The 27375-nt window shown below is 38.1% G+C and overlaps 1 protein-coding gene across 2 annotated transcripts in view; it reads right to left on the bottom strand.

Annotated features, from left to right (window-relative positions):
• Window positions 1-27375, bottom strand: part of tafa1b (TAFA chemokine like family member 1b) — a 240430-nt gene that overhangs the window by 14558 nt on the left and 198497 nt on the right. For both annotated transcript variants that reach the window (XR_013818618.1, XM_079845265.1), the window contains exon 3: window positions 19649-19789. Coding sequence is in view for 1 of the 2 variants with exons in the window: in XM_079845265.1 (XP_079701391.1) it covers window positions 19649-19789 (141 nt within the window). In the remaining variant the exon portion in view is untranslated. The remainder of the gene's footprint in view (window positions 1-19648; window positions 19790-27375) is intronic.

The raw sequence follows: 27375 nt of genomic DNA, 5'->3' as shown, positions 1-27375 counted from the left end.
AACTGTTCTTGATGCAGTGAAGAGGATTTTCTGTACATTATCTTTGCTGTCTGTCACCAAGGTTAAAAGGTAAAAATTAATCAATATAAAGTCTTAGCACAATCCTCCCTCATAGCTTCAGCTAAATCCAAGCAGAGGCGGACTCCTTTCTCCTCACAAACACACTGCTAGCTCACTGTTTTACATCCTTCAGATTTGAACAGCAGCTTTTCAGTCTTTATGAAATCCTCATTCTACTTTTCTCACTTCTCGGAGAAGGCCCGAATCACAGCTTACACTTTCAGTATAGATATGCAAGCGAGAAAGCCTGTGTAAAGTTCAAGTTCCAGTAACTGGATTCAACTTATTTTTACAATACCTGTCCATGACAAATGTAGTTAGTGGGAAAAAAATATTTCAAATGATACCAATTTTAATATGAAATGTAAACGATAAATGTTCGATGCTCTTTAATGTGGCATGACAGATCACATCTTTTCCTCTTTACTACTAGTTATTGCATGACATGAATGAAAATGAAAATCAGATGGTATATAGAAAGTTAAAGTTAAAATGTATCATCTCTCATGAAGTTGCTCAATCAGTGTTAAAACTCCAAAATGACTCCAATGAAACAACTTCTGAACAACGTCAACTGATGTTAAATTACCAGGAAAGTACTGATGGGAAGTTGGTTGGTTTATTTCAGTGAGTCTGGTTCACTATCTTTGTGGGGACTCGCCATAGATTAGATGTTTTTATACTGTACAAACGGTATATTCTATACCCTTACACTAGCCCTACCCCTAAACCTAGACATCACACAAAACTTTGTGCATTTTTACATTTAAAGAAAAAAAAAACCAATTCTGTTTGACACACACACACACACACACACACACACACACACACACACACACACACACACACACACACACACACACACACACACACACACACACACACACAACCATTTGACTAATACGCCACCTACTGTAGATACGAGCCTAATAGCCACCACAGATACCCAAACCCGACTGCGTTATCTGTCCCATAATTCCTCACTCTCATGTGCGGTGCACACACTAGCCCAAGGTTCATTAAACACTAAACTCCCTCTGGTCTGAACAGGATGGAGAGTGATTACCACAGACTCTTCTTTTTTCTTTACCTGCCACTTTTCTGTAAAGCTCAGTTTTACTGTGTACCATCTTAATCACAAAGCAATTAGCGGTCAGCAGGGGTGTATCCACATTCTTTCTAGGTTTCAGATACATGGCGATTGTGTTGTGTTTCGCAGGATGAAAAACTGTAGCTAATACACGGAAGGGATGAGATATTAGCTTTGTTATCATAGTCGTCTTCAAAATACATAGCATGTTTCATTGAAAAACGAATTAAAACACCCACTTGAATGGACAAACTTAATAAAACTGTGAAAAATAGACCTTGAACAAAGAATGACACACTCTACACAAAATGTTATATATTTTTTTGGAGGGCAGATATTACACAGGTGTTTTGTCAAAGGGTGCTTGTTTTCAAATGTAATGTTCCTGAGCTCAGGACATGTGATGTTCCTTTTTCATTCCCAGGCTGTGAAGGATTTATATTCAGACGCTCTAAATTTTGAAGCCATTTGAAAATGAAAATAGTGAAGTAATACCAGCAAAAGGCAAAAAAAGAGAGAAAAATAAATCAATTCCATGGAAGAGAGCAATGATGGAAACACTGAAGCCTAGATTAAAACTCTGGCCTAACAGGGAGAATGAAATGTGAGCCTTTTTTGTACAAAAATGAATTGTATTCACAGCACTGTGTGAGCAGAATGTAGCTAAATTCACATGTAGGACAGCATAAGTGCATGCTGTTTGAAAATTATCAGATTAAAGTTCAAATTATACACATTTGATTATGTAACAGTTAGTTCCCATTTTTCGGATTTGATTGGCAGGTTCTCAACTGATTTGTTCATAAACAAAACTCAACCGATTTGTTCATAAACATTAATTTATTCAGTAGTGCACAGAAGTGGCACTCCTAAATAAATGATTGTTTATGAACAAATAGGTTGAGTGAATTATTCAGTGACTCAATCATCAAATTAGTGGACCTGTCCCAATACCCACACTTGGGATTGGATACTCACAAAAGTTAATTTTTATTTGGAACTATTTTGCTGCCATAGCTAATATATAAATAACTAGCCAAATTTGTCTGATATGTAATTTATTCAGTATTAACTAGGGATGCAGCTATATAAAATTTTTGGCCAATACTGATATTTTAAAGCCGATAACCATTATATTGGCCTCTAAATCCAAATTTTTATAGACACTATATTGCCAAAAGTTTTGGGATGCTTGCCTTTACATGCACATGTCACCTGTCTAATAAAACACATATTAAAGTGTCTTTGGTGTTTACATGATTTATACAAAATAAAATCGAAAACGGAAATCGAGGGTAACGCGGGTATGATGTCATTGATAGGTGACGCACAGACATGGTCCGTGTCCTGGTTAAAATTGCTTATTTCTCTGAATTTAAACATTCTTGGAAACATTTGGGATAATGTAAGTACACAAGTCAACCAATTACATAACATTGTTCTAGTGGTTTCGATATTTTAATAAAAAAATCTAACATATTTTGCCTTTAATTACTCGATTCAAAATAGTTTCACCTATACACATTTCATAATGCACTATTCTATTTGCTTGTATAAGTTTCCATGATTTTGTATATTGCCTGTGTTTAAAAATAGCTATTGATTTTCGCTGTATCAACTTAAAACAAGTTTACACAAAACTTGAGCAACATGACTGAACACAAAGTGATTTTCTCCAAATTCTGTTATACTCCAGAAAACACTTTCTGCATTTACTGCCAGTTCTTAAATGCGTGGATACAGCAGAGTCAAAGTGAGACAAATGGTCTGATGTCTGCTGCACCAGCGTTTGACCCATCTGACAGATGGCTCGCTCTCTCCCTTTCCATCGCAAACTTGGCGAGCAGAAAAGAGCTCAAGAGAGAGGACACTAGGGTCAGTGCTTTTGCTCTCAGACTTTTATCTGTCTGGATCCACGCCAGACCCTGTTCAGGTGACCTTCTCAGCCGGGAAGCCAGGCCTTTCTCACCAGGCTTTGATCCTTATTTGGTCCCCTCCGGCATCTTGCCCTCTTCTGGATCCTCCCAGCTATCACAAAGTCACAATTTCAGCAACTTTTTTGCCATCGTAGCCTCAGCAGGATAGTGTTTCCTCCCAGGAGAGGGCAAGAAAAAGTGGATTATTGGAGCAGAGCAGGACCCGTGGGGCCCAGGTCGCACTTTCCCGGTCATCTGTCTTCTTAGAGTCGCTGCCACGCAGGAAGTGTAGGTAGAGGTTGACTCTTTTAGGCTGATTTGAGATCATTTTTTTCCAGTTTGTGCTGTAATGGTTTGTGGTTGCATTTAGAGAAGGTCCTTGATCATCCTAAGTGCTGTATGATTGGGAGCAGGTGTGGACCTTTTGGCGTGCTTGTAGATCTGTGACCCCGAGCAGCACACAGGTTGGCAGCGCTGTCAGGTATCAGCAAATGCCGCTCGTCGTCTGACATTGAATAAATCAAGCTGTCAAAGGGTCTGTCATTAACATCACACTTTGTTGTCCATCACTGATGCAGAGGTGACACTTACACACACATACACATGCTCATTCAAAAGCAAAAGTGAGAATGACAAAGTATCTGTCAATCATCTGTGGAACGAAGCACCTTGAGGAACCATAATGAGAAATGGCATGGCATGGTTATGGTGTCACTGAAAAGGAAAATGCAACATAAAAAAAAATGTTTACGTTTTTTTCTCATATAATTAATTTTGCCTAGAACATGTCAAGTCACCTTCATTTATATAGCGCTTTTTTTATCAAGAATATTAGTTCCATACCAGGAATATCTAAATATAAATGACCAATAATAAATAATCTATTTTCAATATTTTATATGCACTAATTTACTTAAATATATAACATATATAATTATAATATTACAAAAAATAATAATGGTTTTTAATATTTATAAAGATTATTTACAACACATGGGTGATTATATGGTTTCACTGAAGATGTGAAATAATACAAAAAACTGGCAAGTGGATTTTAAATGCAACAATATATTTAAAAGCATATTTTAAAAAGTGTTTTATTAGAACAAGTTTATAATAATAGTTTTAAATATATTATATAATTATAATATACAATAAATGCATATTGATTGTGAATATAAATAAGCTTAAAGGTCCAATGGTATGAAAATTTCACTTTATGAGGTTTTTTAACATTAATATGGTTCCCCTAGCCTGTCTATGGTCCCCAAGTGACTAGAAATGGAGATAGGTGTAAACCAAGCCCTGGGTGTCCTATTCTGCCTTTGAGAAAATGAAAGCTCAGACGCCGATCTGGAATCTTCCCTATATGTCATCATACGGGGAAAGCTTACCTCCCCTTTCTTTGCTTTGCCTGCCCAGAGAATTTGGAGAAAATGGATTCAGTTTATTTTTTACATTTAATTTAGTCGCAATGTCAGCACAGGCTTTACAAACAGACTTTTACAATATGGATTCGACAGCACCGCCACAAACAGTGAGTAACAGTGTTCATTAATGCCTGATCTGTGATTTCTGATGTGTAGCCAATTATTCAAGTTCACACAGACTTTCTTTCTAAATTGTTTAATACTGTTTATGCATCAGTGAATCAAGCCAGTGACTAAATGATCAACTTCACATTGTTTCTCTTAGTAGCATGAAACAAATCTGTTATTTAAATTTGATTAAACTACAGAAAGCGATTAAAGAACACTCTCTTTATAATGTTTGAAGCTTTCAATCACACATCACGAGTATATCTGCACACTTGCCCAAACTCCCGTTATAATGAATGACGCTGTTATGCTGCACAACGAAGCTCTTACTGTATTCATAGACTTGGTCTTTTTTACAAAAATTTTGAAATGCGATGCGTCTAATGTCAACCGTTAATTTACTGCAGTGCCACGGTTAACACATTTGTCAAAAGACTGTCCAGTTATTGATGATCTGGTTGGCATCAATGACACAGGTTTAGATCAAATTTAGACATCAGTCAGTTTTCTGTGGCCATGCATGCATGTAGCTTTATCTGTTCGTTGATTTGTTTTTATTGTTAGTACAACCATGCACAAATTAATATTAGTTCAGCATTTACATTTTACAAAACAAATTTGAGGTTGACATGCCAGTATCACCTTGTAAGCTGAAGCACAAACATGAGCCCAGCCCTTCCCATAATGAAATGAAGAAAACGTTTGAATGTTTTGTACATCAATGACCTCACGCATTCTGTCGCTAGCTCATCGTGACCCTTTAATGATAAATTGACTGCTTTTTGACACAGTTCGAGTCCCGTGACAAGTATGACTTTATTGGCGTTTTTGTTAAACAGACTTTTGCCATTGCAGTAATCAAATCTCTTATTTTTCATCTTTACAATAATACCAGCATCATGTCGTGCAAATGTTTAATTGTCATGGATGTATGGCTTTCGGACAAACGGCTCCGTCTGTTTATTCGGCAGTATATAAACCTTCAGATCATGTTTTTTTTAACTTTATAGAGGTGCAGAACACCACACAGCAACTTTTTGGCATTGCACCAAGCAAAAATTAATTGTAATCATTACAAAAAGTAAAGATAAAGCGTCTAACAAGGTCTACGTGTGTTCATTCCAATGGCTTGTTTTCCCCCATGGCATCAACGGATATGACGTTTTTGTGGGCGTTCCCAGTAATGCCGACCAAGTCTATATCAATGTCGTGTTTGCTGTTAGTTGTGGTGAAAGCATTTTGTGAGAGAAAACACATTGCAATGACGAGATCACTGCATTCACGCGATAAACAGACTGTCTGTCTACACAATGCTCATCACTGCAGACTTTCATGTGATGGGAAAAGACCTAAAAAATAATGATATAATCAACACTTTCACGATTTGTTAATATCGACAGCTGTTATAGTAAAAAAACGTAGTAAAAGTATTCGAGAGGGTTCCACATATAATACGCATTTCAAATGCAAAGATGTCAGCCAATCACAAAAGTGGGCGTTTACACTGAAGTCTCACAGCAGACACGTCCCTTTCAAACAGAGCAGTTAAGCCAAAGGGCGAAAATCAGGATAGAAAAATGCCTTTTATTTCTAAATTATGGCATTTTATGATGTAAAAATCATACTAACAATATAAGTACACCTTAGGAAACTTTATAAAGTAATTAAAAAAATCCACAATACAGGACCTTTGACAATGCAGTCACGTTACCGTTTTTAGTATTAAATGTGCAATCATTTTGTGTTCATTTACCCACTGTTCTTGTAAATATAATGAATTATAGTTTTTATTTTTTATTTTAAATATTCTTCTTCTCTTTCTTTTAAATTCTCTTTATATATCTCACTTCACTGTAAAGCACTTTGGATCAAGTAGGCTACAGTTGTGTACAATTTTGCTCTATAAATAAAGTTTGACTTGACTTGACCAATACATTAGTAATAGAAATGTGTAAAATAGTGCCTAATGTAATGTGTTACACCCCCAAAATAATGCCACTTATAGCATCTAAAAGTGTCAAATTTTTCGGTAAACAATCTACACGTTTTATGCAATTTTATATGAAAATACCAGGGTCTCCTGGATGGATACATCAGCACACTGCATTTTCCCAACGTCACTCAATCGATCACTTCCAGCGGAGATTAAGAGCGCTAAGCAATTACACTTTAAATTCTCATGCTTTTCTTGCAGGTGTTAATTCACAGCGCCGGGTCCGGATCGATACATCAGTGCAGATAATGGCCATCCCCCTCTTTCCCCTCCCCCTGCTGTCCTGCACGTCATCAAAGTGAAGAATGAACTCACTCTTTAAATCCACTCCAGCCACTTTTTCTTACTTTACCTGCGCAGAGAAACTGTCTGTTAATGACCTTGTTGATTAAATAAGGCCTTTGCTGGCTCTTGGTGTGGAAGGATCAAATGCATTTTCTTTTTTGAGTAGGCACAGGTAACGTTTACAATAAAGCCTCATAAGGTCAGAGGGCGAGCAGAGAAGCTCTAATGAACCTGGAGTGTAATTAACGGGGAGCCGAGATCAGGTCCCCGTCTGAGGGTCAGAAAAGACTGACCTCGGAAGGAATGGAGCACCGTTAGTCGCCATTAGTCAGTGTTTTACTCTGAGGAAGAAGTGTGGTTTGATTAGAGATTCAAAGAGCAGCGGAAGGCCTCTCAATCACGACCCCGTCAAAGCTTTCCACTCTTAATGAATAGACCTCAGAGTCCTCATCTTTTGCTCGATGTTAGCTTGTGTGTGTGTGTGTTCTTCTTAATGGAACACTTGACTCAGCCATGGTGTTATGACAAGTGCATTGTTTGGCCGATTATGCTGACAAACTGTCCACAGCTCTCAACAAATGCACAAAACAATCTCTGAATATTTATGGGCGCAGAAAATTCTCAACACTAAATTATGCTATGTAAAATCATCTGTTTTGATGCCTGATGCTAACCTACTTAAAACCCTGTGAATTTGTTTTGACAAGTACATTTTCTTTTCTATATTTACTTGTGCCCTATTTTCACAGGATGTGTGGGTGGGACATATTGAAAGGGTGGATCCCTTAATAGGCCCTGTCCCAAATGGCACCCTAAACACTCACGGTCTTCCTAAGAGTCCGCACTTTCGTGGCGCCGCTTTGACTGTCGGGAAGAAGTCCGCTAGAGCTTGCATCAGTGCTCGGCAAAAGTGCTCATCAAGGGCGCATATCGCACAATGTTAAGATGCCCAACATGTCAGTGTGTGACGGCAAAGGTTTCTCATTGAAATCAATGGAGTACCCTGCACGTGGAAAAATGACGCTAAAGGGGTACCCTGTGCATTAAAAAGACCAAGCATCAATATGTGACGAGTTGGAGTGAGAACATGTTGGATAAAAAGTCGCATTTGTGAGATTTAGGGCCCTTTTTTAACGATCTGAGTGCATGGTCTGAAGCACATGGCACAGGTTCACTTAGGGCATGTCTGAATCCAGTTTTGCTATTTTAACGACGGAAAAAACTTTTGCACACCTGGCACATGGTCTAAAAGGGTTGTACCTAATCTCTTAATGAGCCATGGGTGTGTTTTGGGCGTAACGTGCAATAAACCAATCAGAGTATCATCTCCCATTCCCTTTAAAAGCCAGTTGCGCTTGCAAAATGACTGTTTCGATGTTTACATGGAGGAATTTGCGAGCGGAGAGACTGAACGCTTCTCCAGAGAGGAATCCTTTTAATTTTTAATATTTAAAAATGTTTGTGTGCTGCTACGCATCCCTGTGTGTGTAACAAGCAGAGTGTATGCATGTTGTGCAACCGCCTATAGGTGCATATTACTAACGCACCCTTTAAATAACACAAAAAATACTGCACTATTGACTTTAGACCAGGTTTTTGTTGGTCAATGGAGCAGTCGATTTCAATTGCCACAAAATAGCAATACGCCAACAAAGCGCCTGAACACACCTCGTTTTCAGACCAGCTGTCATGATCCCAGCCTGTGTTTCCCTGTCTTGTGAGGACTTTTGTTATTTCCTGTCTTGTGGCATGTTTTGTAGTTCTTCAAGTGTGCGGTTACCTTGGCGCATACGGACTAGTTCAACTGCTGGATCCATATTGACAAAGTCTTCTGTAACGTGCTGGAGAAAGCAGGCGAAGGCGAGGATCTAAATGCAGGGTTTTTAATAAAATAACACATTGAACAAAATAACTCCAGGAATAAATGCCCTCCCAGAAGAATCACAACCGCGCACACGCGATCTGCCTGCACTGCAGTCGTCAAGATGGATCATGAGGAGTTGATGAAAAGAGAGCCGCAAATGTGGAACTTCATCGCTGAGGAAGCTCGCAGATAACTGTGGTAACAAACCAAGCACAAGCAGTTCTATCGAACAGTATTTTTGTTATGTTTCCTGAGTTTGGTCTCTTAATAACACTGTCTTTGTACATTAAGCCACGTTAAGCGTTTTCTTATAATGGTTTTCTATGGGAGGAAAACGCTTAACGTGTAATTAAACGCGTTGCGTTCAAATTCTGGGCTCATCTGATTTTTTGTACATAGTATACGCTATTAATATTATGTTTAGTGAGTTTGGTCTCTTACCTACATTAAGTCACGTTAAGCGTTTTTCATGTTAAGCGTTTTAGAATGTCCTAGCTGAAGTTGTCCTTGTGTTAATGGTCGTGTAATAACTTCTGTATGCTGGCAATAAAAATTTTTGTAAGTCTGTCTATAATGTGATATGCTAATCTGATTTTATTGCGGGTGCGGGTCGGGTGTCGGTTCTATTTTAAGCGGGTCGGGTGCGGATTTTATTTAGTGCTGTTGTCGGAAAACGGGTCGGATGCGGTTTTGCGCTGCGGGTGCGGGTGTACAAAATCGGACCCGTGCAGGACTCTGCTGTACGGGGTGTATGCTCATTTACAATCATTTCTATTGCCAAAGGTGCTTACTCCTTGCTTATTTGAGGGAAACGGAGGAGAAAAACAGCGCAGACGGCAAGAAATGTTGTTATACCTTTTATTTTTCGTTATTTGTATATTTGTTTCATAAACACTGCATCCGTAGGGGGCTGCCATTGTTGCTTCGCGGGCTATGTGATGTCAAAACTCGTAACTGGGAGTACATCGATCTACTACGAGTTCACGGGTGGGAAGTCACGGGTTTGGCTGCCGTTCCACTGCACTTTCACGGGTAGAAGGTTGGAAAAACACGGGTTACGGATTGCCTGGAACACGGCATATACTGTATATACAAAGGGAAGACTAGCTTAACAAGAGGGAGTGGCTAAATTGGAAACACCTGGGAGAACTAATCAACTTGAAAAACTACAAAGAATTACAAAACATGACACAAGACAGGAAATAACAAAAGTCCTCACAAGACAGGGAAACACAGGCTGGGATCATGACACCAGCACACCTATGGGCGAACAAATGGGCGCGAGTGCGTTTTTTATTTAAACAAAGTGGCGCTAGACGATAAAATGAAAACTGTGTCAGGCTGAAACTAGCAAAAAACACTTCGCCGGGTGTATGATAGGGCCCATAATCTCGCAATTGGAAAGAAATGTCACAATTAAGATATATAAAGTTGCAGTTGTGAGATATAATGATTTATAAATCACAATTATTCGATTTAATTTAGTATCTTAATTTTCTACTCTGAGGCAGAAACGGCTTCCTTAAGAGACAGAAAGAGACATATATAGAAAGAGCAAGCAAGTGGAAAAATGAAAGTCCGTGTTTATTGGTGCAGAGTTGCTCTAATCCTGACCCATCCTCTCAGCGGGCACCTGACTCACAGGTAGAGCTGTTTCAGAGATGCTCAGAGGACTGTGTGCTCATGGATTCTGACAGCCCCGTCCTTGCAGGGTGCCACTGATGTTCATTATTTCAGACTTTCATCAGACACCTGGCAGTCACAATACCGCCTCTTCTTCAGATGAGCACTAAACGCTGTGTTAAAACATTGTTATTAAGGTGAGAAGCGAATGACACCATAAATATGCAATTCATCTTCTGAATTCGGGCAAAGTTTAATTGCGACTAAACAAACAGACAGAATATGCAAATGCTGAAACACTGTGAGAGCGGTGTAGTCATAATTATGAAGTTACACATAATGGTAATTAAAAAGCTTGCATCCAGCAATGCCCTTGTTGGGTTTCATAGTGCCACGTGTCACCTCTCCTGATTGGGTTTGTGTATGAAGCTGTACAATTTTATTCCACATGTCTGGAACAGCATACATAGATAATCTTATACATTGTTGTTGTTTTTTTAGTGGGTGTGTTGATGAGCTTATGAAGTAATTTTCAACTCTTTAAGTGTATCTCGCATGTGTATGTTCCGCAGGCCTTCTATCAAATGCACCGTGACAACATGTCATGCTCTATATTAACGGCCCCTAGCATAACATCAGTAATGGTTACAGAAAGAGAGAGTGTGTGTGTGTGTGTGTGAGAAAGTGAGTGTCTGTATGCAACAGTGAGATGTGAAAATGGGGAAAAAGGACAGAAATCAGCTTGAAAAGAACAGAACGGATAAAAAAGTGGAAATGGCAGTAGACTCTCACACAATATTAGCATTGGCAAAAGATGAAACATTTATGAGTGTATTTCTGCTCTTCTGACCCTGCAAAATTGGGTCTAAAACTGTGTGTGAACGGCACCATACGTGTGTATGTGGTGAATAAGCCCCGTTTTTGACATGTTAAAAGGCATGTTCTTTACTAAGAGTCTTGTTGGGCCTGACATAACTGGGACATAGTTCTCCTTGTCAAAGCTAATAATCAATTCCCATGCTGGGATAACATGACAGCACACTCCCACTAATGGTGCCACTGTCTATATACACACAGCTACATATCTCCCAAAACAATCATTCTCTAATCTAACACAAAATTAGCTAATATATGTCTTCACCGCCTGTTCGAATTAAATATATTAAGGGATCTTCAGCACAGAGAACTTAATATGTTTTTGTTTGTTTACCCTTCGGGTGGAGTGAGGTGGTCATTTTTTTGAAAGAAGCATCATCCCCTTGAGAGAATTGGACTAAGTGGATTTTTAGTGCAGCAACAACAACAAAAAGAGCTTTGATAATGAAGTTGTATGATTATATAGGGGGGAAAAAAACCCAGGCAAAATCTTAAAGTCTATCTTTCACAGACAAGACTAGTCCCAGACTAAAATGCATTATTGAGCTGTTGTAACTGAAAGCAACTTGTACTTAAATATTTCAGTGCCATTGCTCAAGATGCACACCAGTGATGTTTATTTTTTATTATATAAGGTACGTTTAAAAAAAGCGACTTAAATGTCCTTATTGAACTAAGGCCTAATCCTGGCTTAATCTAAGCCCTGTTTGTGAAACCAGGCCTATATCTTCGGAAGCAAATCACATGTCTGTTTACTCTAGAGTGTGTTTTAGCATTATTATGACAGTTGATGTCAGATTGTATTGCTGATTTTACATATGTCATGGAAACGACAAAAAGCCATGCTGAAATGAAAACACTTTATGCGTTCTAAGTTGGTTTGCTGGATTTAGCTGGTTTAAAATGGTCTCTCATCATGGACAAGCCCGTATTTAGCTGGTCTAGCCAAAACCCCTCTAAACCAGCCAACAGAGCAGTTAAGACTAACAAACCAGCTTTGGTTAGTTTAAGATTTAAGTTTCAGAGATTTAAATTGCCCCTATTATGCTATTTTAAATGCTTCTATTTTTGTTTTGGAGGTCTCCTACTACAGGTTTACATGCATCAAAGGTCAAAAAACTGAGAAAATGAGTTTCATTTTCTCATAATATACATTGCACATCACCACATTTTCCAGTGATTCTCAAACGACTCAACAAATGAATCAGTCTCTCTAAATCCTTTCCTTTCCGCAAACCTACTCTGATCTGATTTGCCAGATGGCTCAGTCTGTTGAGATTGGTCTACCACTTACAGCATGTGTCGGAAGCTAAATGCTATTACCATACTCAGTTTGAGGCACATTATGAAATGTTGCAACCTCACCATCAGCATTAACAAGTGTACATCCATCAGCAAACCGATGTGTGTGTAAATATCTAATTTATTGTGGTGAACATGCGGGAACTGTATCAATGACAGTGCATATGTTAACATGAATGACTGATGTAAAATTGAAGTTTGCAAAACAAATCTTGCTCCATCCTTTATCTTTACTTAAAGTAAGTAAGAACGACAGACAATCTGCATTAATAGACACCGTTTTAGGTAATAGTGGCCCACAGCTTAGTATTTAAGTAAGAATGTAATAACGTGAGTTAGCTGGTTAGCCGGAGACCTACACAATATAAAACACAAAATGACATACTTTGAACACCTGGTACAAAATATATACAGCAATAATTATTTAGGTTTTAATTTGATCAAGCTGGTCCAAATAAACTGGGTACTGACCCATCTTTCAAGAGTAAGCATTCTGCGAATCCCGTGTTGAACTCTGAGATTTGAGAAGCAGTTGTCAGTAAAATGACGTGTTTGAAGGCGGGTCAAGTTGTTCGCTGGCGGACAACGTACAACATAGACGTAGAACTGCAACAGTGGAATTCGAATTACAAATGACTTGTATAGGCGGTTCAGAGAGTCGATTCTTTCTTTTGGGAGACAACTTTATTTATCGTGCACTTTCAACTTTAAAACTTTACAGAACTTTTACATTCACAAAAAACAAAACAAAAACACACAAAAAAAAACAGGGGAGGCTGTATTTTTTGTGTGGATTTTTAATAAATGTATTTAATGAAATAACCATTCAAACTGGTGTGCTAGATTAGTCTCTCAACCTGGACAAGTCTGTGTTAGAGAAAAGTGCCACTTAGTTAAAACTGACCCCCCCCCCCCCCCTTTTTTTTTCTTCAGCAAGAGATTTAACAAAATTAGCAATTTTTTAGACATATATTACGATTTTCAGCTGAGAGAAGAATGTATTTTTTTTGTTATTCCATTAATAACTTTGCCTAAACGACTTCTAAAAAGTCAGATGACAGGAGGGCGAATGCTCTCCAAATTTAGCCACTCTCTATTTGGCACGTGTGAAGGATGTGAACCCCATGCACAATCACTGACAGATTTTAGTAGGGCGACACAAATTGTGTGAGTGTGTGTGTAATAGAGAGGGATGAGGTGGTGACAAACAGTGTGTGTGCTGCAAGTGTGTGTGGGGTGTGACTATGTGCATATGCGCACTCGTGTGTGACAGCAGCAGTGTGTTTGAGTCCGTCCCCGCAGGTCCTCCCTCAGGTCTCCGTCAGGCTCAGCCGACAGAGTCGTTACTCATAAAGACAGTATTATTATCAAGCAGAAGATGAGTAAATATTCAGGCCAGAGCACACATGAGGGAAGCAGGATCTTCCTCCACATCTGTATAATTACACAATTGTTTCGATTTCATGAAGAAGAAACAGAGCAAGGCATATACGCTCACTCAAACACTCCTGCAGCTGTTCACATGTATTACTCTGATGAATGATCATATTGTGTTGGTTTACACAAAGACCAGACATGATTCACTGGATAGTGTTCAGACAACATAATACAAATGGTTGTATAGCATCACACAGTGGAAAACAAAGGCTTGCATGTAATTTGCCACGAATCAAGTTTTTTTATGTTGTTTATAAGTCTATGTGGTGTTTTTAATATGCTTTCAGAAAAACCATGTGCAAATTCATGTCAACACCATTGCTGAGTATTTTCTCCTTAAAACTGCAGTGAAACAAAGACAGTCGGTTTAAAATCGCTGGTGTTTCTTATGCCCCTGTGAAGCAGGGGACTGTCTGACTCTGAGATGGCGAACGGGAACATGATTGGTGTAACATTAGCAACACATTATTAGCTGTTTGATAACGCAGTCAAGCTAAAGGCTAATCATATTAATTACTGTTTTGTGTCCGATGTTGTAAAGAGCGATAATGCAGCATTTACTACTGTAGCTTGAATAAAAGTTGACCTGATCTAGTGTGAGTGAGTGGAGGCGGGGATAATTTGCATATTCATGGTTCCGCGTATACTAAATGAAGCAAGGGTGTAGAGTTACATTCAAGATATTTTAAGGCATGAAGATATTTTTTCAAAGAAAAATGAGTTGCAAGGGATACAATTATTGAATACAGGGGGACTTTAATAGTCCAAAAATAAAGGAAAATATGGTAATATTATTTTCTCTGCCAAACCTTTAATTGAAATCAGGGATTTTTCTGAAATAACAAAAATTGTCTGCATTATTTCTGAGTTTTCTACTTTTAAATATGATTTCACTTGGTCATTCATGTTCTCAAAACTAGTTTCCGAGACGAAGGGCGCATCAGTTACATCGCTTCACTTCCATTCATGTCTCATCTTGGGTTTGAGTCTATCGGATGCACTTGTCTCATGAATACTATGATTTTGGACATACTACTCATTTTTACCATATAGTTAGGAAGTAGGTATATTCAGATGTTAGGGTGCCTGTGCCTACTTCCCAACTGATGCCATATGTCACATGACAAAGCCAACATGGAGGATGTAGTACATCCAGAATTCATTCATACTATGCATATTCATTCTATATAAAAAATAGGACCTACATTATATTAGGTGGCCTTAACTACTATGTACTAACATTTTAATTAATCATTTGATACAATGCACTTATTGTGTACATACATGTTTTTACATTGTACTTATATTTTAAAAAATACCTGCATGTAATGACATCTGTAATTACTTTCTGTAGTTACATTTGTAATTACACTGTTGACCCTTCCCTTACACCTCACCCTACCCTTAAACTTACCCATACCACCACACCTGTCCCTAACTTTACCCGTATCCCACCTCAATATAAGCAAAAGTTTTTTGCAATACAGTATGATCCCAATAAGTACATTGTACTTATTTTTTTATGTAAGTACATAGTAGTTAAGCCAAAAAATACTTTTTTTACCCTCACAAAGTTTGTTCCTCATTAAATGCAGTAACCAGTCGTCAATTCATCTATATTTTTATATGGCATTTTACACAATACAGATTGTTTCAAAGTATCTTCACAGTAATAAACTGGTCAATAACAGAATCAATGACGGAAACTTCATCAAATATGAGACAAATTCAAATTCTGCGGTAAAGCAGCTCTAAAAGACAATAGCGTCATTATTCAGCTCAGGTCAGTTTAGTGATGGTTTAGTTCAGATCAATAACTGTAAAGTTCAGCAATTACGAAATGAGTTCAATACAGCTATAAGGAGTGCTACAATGTTGCAAAACCAATTTTGAATGCAAACAATGGATTGGTTGACCTGGCCTATAAGCATTTAGCACTGGTTTGGTGCCAAATTCTGACTCTCTGCCAAATTATACTTCCAGATTTGGCACAAAACAGGAAATACCTGTTTTATCAAAAAGATATAGTCAAAACTTCATATTTACATGTGATAATCCAAATTTTACTCTTAGCACACACAGAGGATGCATATTTATAATCTGGTGACTCATTTGTGCAACCATATGTAGATGGCGAGCGCATCGAGACAGTCAATCCCTCACACATCACTGCCCAGTGGTCTGTCAACTTCGTTCTTTATCTCACCTGCCCACATAACAAGCTGCCTGGCTTGATCGATATGCTAGCAGATGTGCGGGACCCAGCCCTCCCTGCAGGACACGCGCATAGAGGCGTGAAGTGTGAATCTTTCTTTATGCTATTACACAGATCACATCAGTATGCTGCAAAGAGACGCACGGCTCCAGCTCTAGTCCACCGTACCACCTTCAGTGCGATCTGCTGTGGAACATGGTGGTGAAATCACCGTATTGAAAAGACAAAAGAGTAGAATCACAAGCTTGAAAAAGACTTCTAAGGAATGGAGAAAGTGATGTAGCACAAAAAAGTTGAACAATGGTATTCTTCTTGTGGAAGGACACTGAAGTGCAATACTAATCGACCATTGCTTTAGAAGGTGTATGTGTGTGTGCTATATTTATAAAACAGTTCTTTCTGGTTCTCGAATCTGATTTCAGCCGTGTGATATTCTCCCAGTATCAGAACTGGTGCCATCACTCCGCTTGTGACAACTCATGACGCCGTAAATCCACCATATTTTTTACAAATACTACTGTTGTTGTGTCACGGAATGTAGTTTTAAGAGTTTTTTAGTCGCGAATATAGTTATTTAGACCTCAAATATGTGACTCATATATAAACATAGCGCCTATTTTACAATGTGCCTAAATGTATTATGCAAGCTTATGTTCAGCGCTCATGTACCCGCCGAGAACAGTTTCATCTCGGCCAGTCCTTCGGGAATTTGTCACTGGCTCGTATGTACATAGTGGTTAAACATAAGATATAATTTGGGGTATATCAATTGGGCATTCTTTGGTCTTTTTAATCTATTAATTGTTCCAGAGCAAATTGATTTGGCTGAGGGCATAGTTTCATAACTATATATTTTACTATAAAGCTGCTTGTGTACTTTTGACTGAACTGTTTGCTTGTGTTTATTTCCTATTGTACAAACGTCTTATACTTTTATAATGGCTAATATTGTTTTTTAAATATTATTGAATAATACGTAATGTTTTATATCAATAACATGCCATTTTTGGTATTGAGAAAGGGTCCGTTTGTGATTGTGATATTGATCAGTAAAAGTTGCATTATTGCGCCATTAGATGAGTGAGTAGCAAATACTTTTTTATTGAAATGGAAAGAAACAAGGAAACAAGGAAACAAGGATAATGTTTTTACTTTAAACAACTCCTTAAGATGCAACTTACAAATGCACTGTCATGGGAAATCCCCATAACTGTTAAAAGGACAAAGACAAAGACACCGCTTTCCTCATTGGACATTCAAACTAATTTTGTGATTATGAATATCAGATTGACCAGAAGAAAATCATCTTAATGCAGGTCATGCTTTCACTTAGTCGATCTTTCTCTCATAATACTTAACTCTACATAGCACAATAAGCTTCAATGAAAAGATTCAGTGTTCCTTCGTTACTAGTTCTAAAGTGACACACACCCTCACACACACAGAAATATTTTTATTTTCTTTTTAGTTTACTAATGATAACAAGTGGAACCTTAAAGTATTACCACATGCATACATTATGTATAGGTCACACTTTAAATTAACCCTTTAAGACCTAAGGGTATTTTTACAATAAATTTTCCGCCTGGTGTTATTTACTAAAAAAGCTTGTAAAACATCAACCCTGTTGTGCACAGACAACTGACACACCTCTTTTTTTTCAAGACAAGTTGCACTGTCAGTATATTTGTGTTGCATTGATGTCACCTGAATGTAAAATAAGTTATGGGACCATAAAGACAAATGAAAACATAAAACGGAAATTGAATCACTCAAATATTTATTGAAAACACACACAAATAAATAAAAGCTAAGCATATTTCCTCTGGAAAACAGTTTGTTCAAGTCTTTGGAGTCCTGGAACTCAGGAATAAACATGATAACTTATATAGAACCAAAACTATTTACATTTTTCCAAAAAAAGTCCAGGCGCTTTTGGCCTCTTTGGATTTTGGATATTTACTGGTGCCAAGCCTCAAAACAGTTCCTATCAGGAACTTCTCCTCAAACTTTCTCCTCAAACTTTGTCCACAAAACTACTCAAAACTGCAGCGCGTCTCTCTCTCTCTATCTCCTCAATACTAGCCGTGCGTCCCTATCTGTCCACAATAACAGAGCTGTGGTTGATGCATAATGACGCACACCAACGTGGATGACGGATCAGCCTGTCATTGGTCAAACCCTCATCCAAAATGGCAGCTAGCATCGCGCTAGCGGCAAAAATGACGGAAAATGTAAAAATTATGGACATCAAGTGGATATATCTTGGATGTAAGCGTTTTGATTTATTGCTGAACAACTCCAAAAAGATGCACATGTTCCAGGCTGGATAGAAAACCTTCTGTAAAGGCTACAAAGACACCAAAGACACCCCCGTGATGGCTAGCTCGTTAGCTTTCTGCTGGAAAAAACGGTAAGAAAATCGATAAAAGTTTCATGAAATAATATAGATATTTATCGGAGGTGCCGTGTGACGTCGTGGGCGATGCCGTCGGGCTCTGAGGGTTAAGTGTCTTTAAGAACTATGTACTTACATCATACATACAAATTATTAGGTACAATGTACTCATTGTGTTCATGTTTTATTGCAAAACTTTTGATGCTATTGAGGTGGGATACGGGGAGGTTAGGGACAGGTTTGGTGGTATGGTTAGGTTTAAGGGTGGGTTAAGGTATAAGGGAAGGGTCAACAGTGTAATTATAGTTCTAATTACAGAAATTACATGCAGGTATTTTACATGTACATACATTTTGCATCTGCCATGGACATCTTTAACCTCAGGCTTAAATACTAGGTTGAGCTCATATCGTGACACACAAAAAATGTATATGTACATATATTTTTTAAACATATTTGTTTATTTCTGCGTTCACAGAGGGTTATCTTGATTTAGTGGAGAGGTCATGTGGGCCCCTTGGCATTTGCATCAAATTTGAATAAATCCTCTAAAATCACGTCAAGGTGACAGCTGAAGCGAAATGTCATCTGAGGAAAGTCTGTTATTCCAAATGATGCTTGTCTAAACTTATAATAGGAATTTGCTTTTGCTTAGTCAAACATCTCACATAGAAATTGACAAAGCATTTTTTACACCAGCTGCAGGTTGAAAAATAACAGAGAATAAGATTGGGATTTATGCCGTTTGCGGTGTTCAGTTTTTACTTTTTTTGTTGTTGTAATAGTTATCTTGTTATGTTGTTAAAAGGTCCTTTATATTTAGTCAGTTGCATCATGTCATTCATTTATTTTAGTATATTTTACTCAGACCTAAATGGAAAATAAATTGTGCATATATCAGAGTCTAAATTAAAATGACATTTTATAAAATAGAAAGTTTTTTTTTTTTTTTTCAGAACATTTCCCTAGATCCAATCATGGGAAAAAAAGCATAATTTTGCACATATTTTTTGACTGTTATGATGCTGTGAAGTCAGATCTGGATTCCTACCGTCTACACAGGAAGGTTTGTTCCGTGTTGTGCCGGCCACTTTTCCCGGTAAACATGAGCACTTGACCGTCTGGGAACGTTCCTCAATGCGGTTCTTGTTGCAACATCGGTGCGCTGCGATGACCTCACATGTTCCTCCCTCTGTGGATGCAGACAGACACGTATATCAGTGGCACATATGAGATACTTCACCTTTGACTCATTATAAAGATGCACATATTTCAGTTTGATCTGAAGCATTTTGATACATGACATGCATCAGAAATACATATTTCAGTAACACACACCAGAGATACGAGCAAATCAGTGACAAGTACACATTACTGAGGTCAACAGTGAGAGAAGAACAAGATTTCACAGGAATGAAAGTTTCTTTTGAACCTTTAACTTCCAATATCTGACAAAAATTGAGCAATAATTGAGCTATATTTCCATGTGGATTTTATATGAGTAAAAATAGGTTTCGGGTTGCTTTACAGCAGGCGGTCTTCTGGAGGGGGTCTGACAATTAATATTTGATCTCACACTCAAAATAAAATATGCAGCAAGCACAAATACAATTCCAAGTTACCTTTAACCAAAGCTACAGTTAAGAAGCTAAAGCTCAATGTTAAATGTTAAATATTTCAGTATCCCTATCACTTTAAAATATACTACATCAAATAAAAATAGAACTAATTAAACTCTCATGAAAACAAAGTTGCATGTAATTATGCATAATTTACTGTTATTACTATGGTGTAACATATGTAACAAGAACACTTTAAAATAAAGTGTTACCGAGTTAGGACCGGGGGTTGGTTTAGGATTAGTTGCATGTAATGATGCAAAATTTACTGTCATTATTACTATAGTAAGTACATGTAACGTGTAACAAATACACAATACAGCATTGATTTCACTTATATTCTGTTCAGAAACCTTTCCACTTTTACCCTTTGATGATCAGTCATTAAGATTCAGCTTCTATTCTTTGGTCATTAAAAAGACAGACATGAAAGTGAAAATGTATTCCCTTCAAAATATTGGATGGGAAAATTTTGCCACAAAAATCTGGATAATATGATGTTGGTGTGTGTATTTTAGAAATCCACGAGGGTATAAAAGGAGGTTGAAACTAAAAATAAATAAATACATTTAAAAAAAGACCTGAAGCCTTGGCAACTTAATTAGATTAACGTCCAAAGAATGTATAAAGTCATCAGTTAAAACAGCATTAGAGCAAATGGCCCTTGTAAAAAGCCTCTAAAGAGAAAATTATAGGCTCTTCTACAGACTCACTGCTGGGCTTTATATGTAATTACCATGTATTCTTTCTTCTCCCCGTGTTGCAAATTGCCCTTGAAGCATGCTGATTATCTTATCTAAAAGACAAGCCTTTTACCCTTGTGTGATGTAAGCAAGGGCTTTTATGGGGAGCACAAGAAGGTGAGGGTTCTGTCGTAGTTGGGTCTGAGAAGACAATGTGGAGACATACAGTACATTATGGCATTGATATGACTGAATAGGTAAGAATCATTCTAAATAAAGGGCCTTGAGATAGCGCAATTATGAAGTCCTCGCAGTCATTATCGTGCTCTTTGCCCTTCAACATACACACTTTACAGGATATCTGCAGCTACACAATGTGCACTGCGGCAAAGTGGACCCCATTGTGAAAAAAACGAGGAAAAAAGAAAGTGAAAAGATCAGAATGCGCAAAAGCTACTAGTGGGTCACCATAACAATAGCGAGCACCCTGAGGAGAGCTGGGGGATTGATGAGAGGTAATGGTTTCCCCCTCAAACAGTGGGCTCACAGCTCCGCACCAACCCCAAGACAGGAGAGAACAAGGGAACAGAGGAGGACAGAAGTGCAGGATGGGAAAAGAGCAAGTGGGAGGGGATAGGAGGGAAGGAGGCAGGCAGCTCCCTCGCTGGGCCAGGCCGAGCCGGTTGAGTAATGACAGAGCTGTTGGAAGCGCCCCTCGCACACAATTATAAAGCGGCCAGGTAATTCAGCTAGTGGGGTTGCTGCAGCGAGGCCCTCCATCAGATGCTCCCCTTTCTCCAACACCCGAGGAAACCCTCTTTATCTTTTCCTGACAGCTGTCCACCCATCCGCTCCCACATCCCTCAATTACACCACAGCTCATGCGAGGACATACAAGGGAAATTGGAACGAGAGCATATATGAAGAAGAGGGAAAGAAAATGGAGATGGTGTTGTTCACCATTTCCCACCAGTTCAGAATCGACATGGATGTTCGAGATGCACAATTGATCCACAAGTTCCACATTGGTTACAGGCTGATAGTTTTGAATTGAGGTTGATATTAAATGTTTGGTCAAAAATGTTCTGGATTGGTCAAATTAGATGCATGTGGAGATATTAGAGATTAGACATATTGAGTTTATCAGCATTGTTCAATATTTGATATATCAGCCAATATTAGCATTTTTTTTATTATATTAAATACATATTGGCTGAAATGAGAGATTATTTTAACATATTGGTTGATATTTTTTTTTTATTTCCATCAGTCAATATTTTATATTCAGTCAGTATAAATAACTCAACTGATACGATACAAATTTATAAAAATCAGTCCATATTAGGCAATATACATTTTATTTCTCAGTATCGCTCAATATTTGTTCAATATTAAGAGATTATTGTATTCATCAATATCAGGCAGTATTGAATATTAATTGGCTTATATTAAATCATTTGATTTTTACATTGGCTGTTTTTAATATAACATATGGACATTTAATCATGCATGTTCAGTTCCCCCAATTTTTACATTTAGATTACTTTTCTAACTAATGCTTAGTTGACATTAATCTTTTAAAACATTAATTTAATAAGTCACAGTAAATGTAATCTTTAGAAATCTCAAAATTATAAATTTTTCACATTGTACATTGGTGTGGTGCCTAAATTCACTAACATTTAAAACCATTGATTGTAAAAAAAATTTGGCCATTTATTAAAATGTACTTAGTACAGATGATTTTTCAGTTACCAGGTATAACATGAAGTTATGTACATACAGTAAGTGCATTAGAGAAGAAAAAGACAGTGTCCTCTTGCTTGATCTCTCTGCACTTCAAGTCTTTTTTTCAAACGCCTGCTTCAGGCCAGCGGCAGACATGGTTGCCATTGCTGCGCTGTCATCAGTCCTCACATTTGAGCAGGAGACATCCATTTGTCCGAGCGTGTTTGGCAACACTTGTGTCTAGTTTTGACCTCCCATTAAAACATCAACTCCAACACGCTGACAGGATTACACTCAAAACACTCGCTACCATTCATGACAGCTCACTCTGGACCTATTACTGCTGTGCTCTCCATAAACTCGATAATATCTCAGTGTTCACAGTAAAAACCTGAAACCACAAAAGGCCTCCACAAATCCCACAGGACTCTATTTAACCTCTGTTAACGGCTTTAAATGTCTTATTGACAATTTTACTATTTCAGAATGTCTTTGTATATGGCTTTCTAAGGAAGTTTTCTGAATAAGATTCTCCTACTCGTTTAGTCAGAGTGAATCATTGCTCCCCATGGTGTTTATTTTTTAAGACGTGGATGTCTGCTTCAGCAGCAATTCGATTCTAGTCATTATTGCGGAACGTGGATTTCCATGAAGATGGGAATGGCTTGTCATGAGGAGTAGGTACTTTATGGCTCTGTTCTATAACGAAAGCTTTAAAATCCAGGCTATAGTTCATTGATCCAATACTGGCCCAGCAAACCTTTAGATGAATGTTTTCATCTTGGTTTTTGACTGTTCAGAAAACGAGCTGACACACACAATGAAAAATTGTGTATCTCTAAAATATTCACAAACAAATGGCCATTAAACGTGTTGTGATGACAAAACATTCACCTGCTGGAGGTAATTGAATGTTTTAGCTTCTTCTCAGCCAGAAGCATTTGTGAGCAGAGGGAGACAGTTTAAAGAGTATAACAAGCCTTAAACACAACAAATTGCTTAAACTGTCGACCGGTTTGCCATTGAAATTCAACTCAGAATCGGCTTACACACCACCTGTCAAAGTGGTACCATATAAAAGATAAAATTAACCCATTATAATTACATTAAATTACAATAAACTGACTAAAAATGTTATCTTGTATAACTTATAAAAAAGGTTGAAATTTGCTTAACTTATTTGCTGAAAAACGGGTGTCATAACTTATTGATCATATAATATTTTACAGTGTGGACACACAAATTGAAGAAAACTACAAATTGACTACAAAAAGGAGACTTGACAGGAAGTAAGTCCACACACAAGACAGGTTGCATACAACAGACTTAGAGAAAGGGCATAATGACACTTTCTAAATAAAATAAAATAAAATAAAAGCAATAAAAAACAAATAAATCATACAACAAAATAGGGTATGAAATTTCAGAACAATAATTTGGTTTACAGAAACGGCATAGTGACACTTTCAAAGTGAAAAAAAAAAAATCTAAAATAGAGTTTTAAAATATAAAATACAGCAGTATGAACACTTTCTAAAAGAAAGAAGATAAAAATATAATATTACAAATAAAACAAGAATACAAAAAACAAAGACACAAGAGTCCAAAGCATCATTATTGATAGGAAAACTATTACACTAAACTGATCCCACGGTGATGATCCCACGGTTGGTGTTCGTATTGCTGCCTGCCTAACAGACATTTCTGCCTGGATGAAGGAGCATCACCTGCAACTCAACCTTGCAAAGACTGAACTGCTTGTGGTCTCAGCCAACCCAGCACTTCATCACAATCTCTCCATTCAGCTAGGATCATCAACCATAACTCCGTCCAGGACAGCCAGGAATCTTGGAGTTGTGATCGATGATCAGCTAAAATTCACTGACCACATTACTGCAACAACCCGGTCCTGCAGATTTGCATTATACAACATTAGGAAGATTAGAGCCTTCCTATCAGAGCAGACCACACAACTCTTGGTCCAAGCTCTTGTTCTCTCCAGACTGGACTACTGTAATGCTCTTCTAGCAGGCCTTCCGGCATGCACTATCAAACCCTTGCAACTGATCCAGAATGCAGCGGCGAGGGTGATCTTTAACGAGCCGAAGAGAGCGCACGTCACGCCTCTCTTCATCAGACTCCACTGGCTACCAATAGCCGCTCGCATCAAATTCAAGGCACTGGTACTCGCCTTCAAAGCAACCACTGGCTCTGCACCAATTTACCTTAACTCGCTTGTTCAGACATACACACCCTCCAGGAGTTTGCGTTCTACCAGTGAACGACGCCTTGTGGTGCCATACCAGAGAGGCATGAAATCACTGTCACGGACCTTTTCCTGGACTGCCCCCACCTGGTGGAATGACCTGCCTATCTCAATTCGAGCAGCCGAGTCTGTAGCCATTTTCAAAAAACATCTAAAGACGCATCTCTTCCAGCAGCACCTGACCAATCAAGAATAGCACTTAACATTCTATTCATTTTTCTGTCTGTCTAATTTATTTAAAAAAAAAAAAAAAAAAAAAAAAAAAAAAAAATCCTGTGTGTTCTGTGTTAGATTAACTGAGACTTGTTACAGCACTTGCATACTGTAGCCTCTGACTGTTGTAGTTGCTTCTATTGCTCTCATTTGTAAGTCGCTTTGGATAAAAGCGTCTGCTAAATGACTAAATGTAAATGTAATGTAAATGTAAACTATTGCACTATTACACTTGCTATATTGGAACTTATTGATTACTTCTAGCTTATGCATGACATTACTGCATGTGGGCGGGGCCCAGACTCTTGGTAACTGGCTCTAAATCGCATGAAATGTGTTTAAGTGATTTGTACGACGACTTTAGGATTGATCGTCCCAATGTTGACTTAAGAGCTTGACATATGTTACCACATTTTAGTGCCTTTAGTACCGAAATTATTGGCCCTCAAAACTCTCTTTGCCCATAATTGCTTCTGTTATTAATCTTGTACAAGCTCAGAGATAAATCAGACCGCAGAGAACATTTACAGAACACATTTATCTAGCAACAATAAAAAGCCTTTCAGTATATCTGTTTTATGTGCACGTTGCTGGCTCAAATCACAAACGATGTGACACAGAAGGTCTATTTCCTTGCACGGTATCTCATTGAGTTTGACTGTAATGACTTGAGGTGAGTCTAATGGAAGCTAATAATAGGTTTACCTACCGCAAGGAGTCTTTCATTGGGATTTAATGCTTTTAACATCCAGTGGCAGCATGTGTGTGCGGGTGTGTTTGTTAGTTTAATCTGTATGTGACGGTGAGAGATCAAGAGAGGCCAGAGAGGCAGCTTTTTGTACAGCCATCAGACAGGTGGACATTAAACCATCCTGCACTGGCACCATCTGTGCTCAGAATGAGTGCAGGGTAATGACACCTCCAGACTGTGAGCTAGCACAATTTCTTAGAGGACAAATGGCCATTCCAGCCCTGCTGCTGAGGCTAAACTCATTCACACCATGTTTCTGTTAGCTACAGGTAATCACCACTCCATTACCTGTGCAAATATGTGTGTAGGTGTGAGAGAGTACAGGCAGAAGTACATACTTTTGCTTTATAAACAATCTCTCAATTATTTTCATTTTTTTGATTAATTATTGCTTTAAAGTGATGTTAGAAACTTGATACTAGTAAAATTGCCAACACTGTACAATAAGGTCTCGTTTCTTGATATTAGTAAATGCATTAGCTAACATGAACTAACAATGAGCAATATACTTTTTAAAGCATTTATTAATTACTGTATTATTAATGTAGTTAATAAGGAAGGAAAATTTGGCACACCACAGCTCCAAAAATAGAAAAATATGTCATGTTCTCCCCACAGGTGATGTTTCGAGCCACATGGCTCTTCATCAGAAATTGATCACATACACTAATAAGCCCTTTTATACACTACAGCACTACATCAGCACTACATCAACCACAAGACAAAAAAATAAATCAACATATACTCAACACAAGGGGAATGAACAAGTCACATGACTAGAATGGAAGTGAAAACATTCATGAATTAAAACAAACATATCAATCAACGAATACCTGATTGCAAAATAAAATATACCAACACCAAAACAAAATAAAACAATAAATCCAAGCACGCAAAGGCGAATATCAAACTCTGTTAAGACCATTAGGTGATAATGTGTTCAAAGTGTAAATCCACAACCATGCAAAATCTGAAGCATGGTCAAGTGTCTTCCGTGTCACAATGAAGACACTAAAGGTATCCCCAGGCGTCATTTTTCGACGCTCAGGGAACTCATGACAGGTGAAATGAAGAACTCTGATTATCTCTTCATCACGGCACCTGTTAGTGGGTGGGATATATTAGGCAGAGAACATTTTGTCCTCAAAGTTGATGTGTTAGAAGTAGGAAAAATTGGTAAGCGTAAGGATTTGAACGAGTTTGACAAGGACCAAATTGTGATGGCTAGACGACTGGGTCACAGCATCTCCAAAACTGCAGCTCTTGTGGGATGTTCCCGGTCTGCAGTTGTCAGTATCTATCAAAAGCGGTCCAAGGAAGGAACAGTCGTGAACCGGCGTCAGGGGCATGGGCAGCCAAGGCTCGTTGATGCACGGGGGAGTGAATGGATCCGATGCATGGAGGCCCTAACTCGCAACTTACAGGATCTACTGCTATTGTCTTGGTGCCAGACACCACAGCACACCTTCAGGGGTCTAGTGGAGTCCATGCCTCAATGGGTCAGAGCTGTTTTGGCAG

Source organism: Gobio gobio, assembly GCF_949357685.1.
Source record: "Gobio gobio genome assembly, chromosome: 19".
Taxonomy (NCBI): domain Eukaryota; kingdom Metazoa; phylum Chordata; class Actinopteri; order Cypriniformes; family Gobionidae; genus Gobio; species Gobio gobio.
The sequence above is the reverse complement of the archived record's forward strand: the minus strand, read 5'-3'. Positions and strand labels throughout refer to the sequence as shown.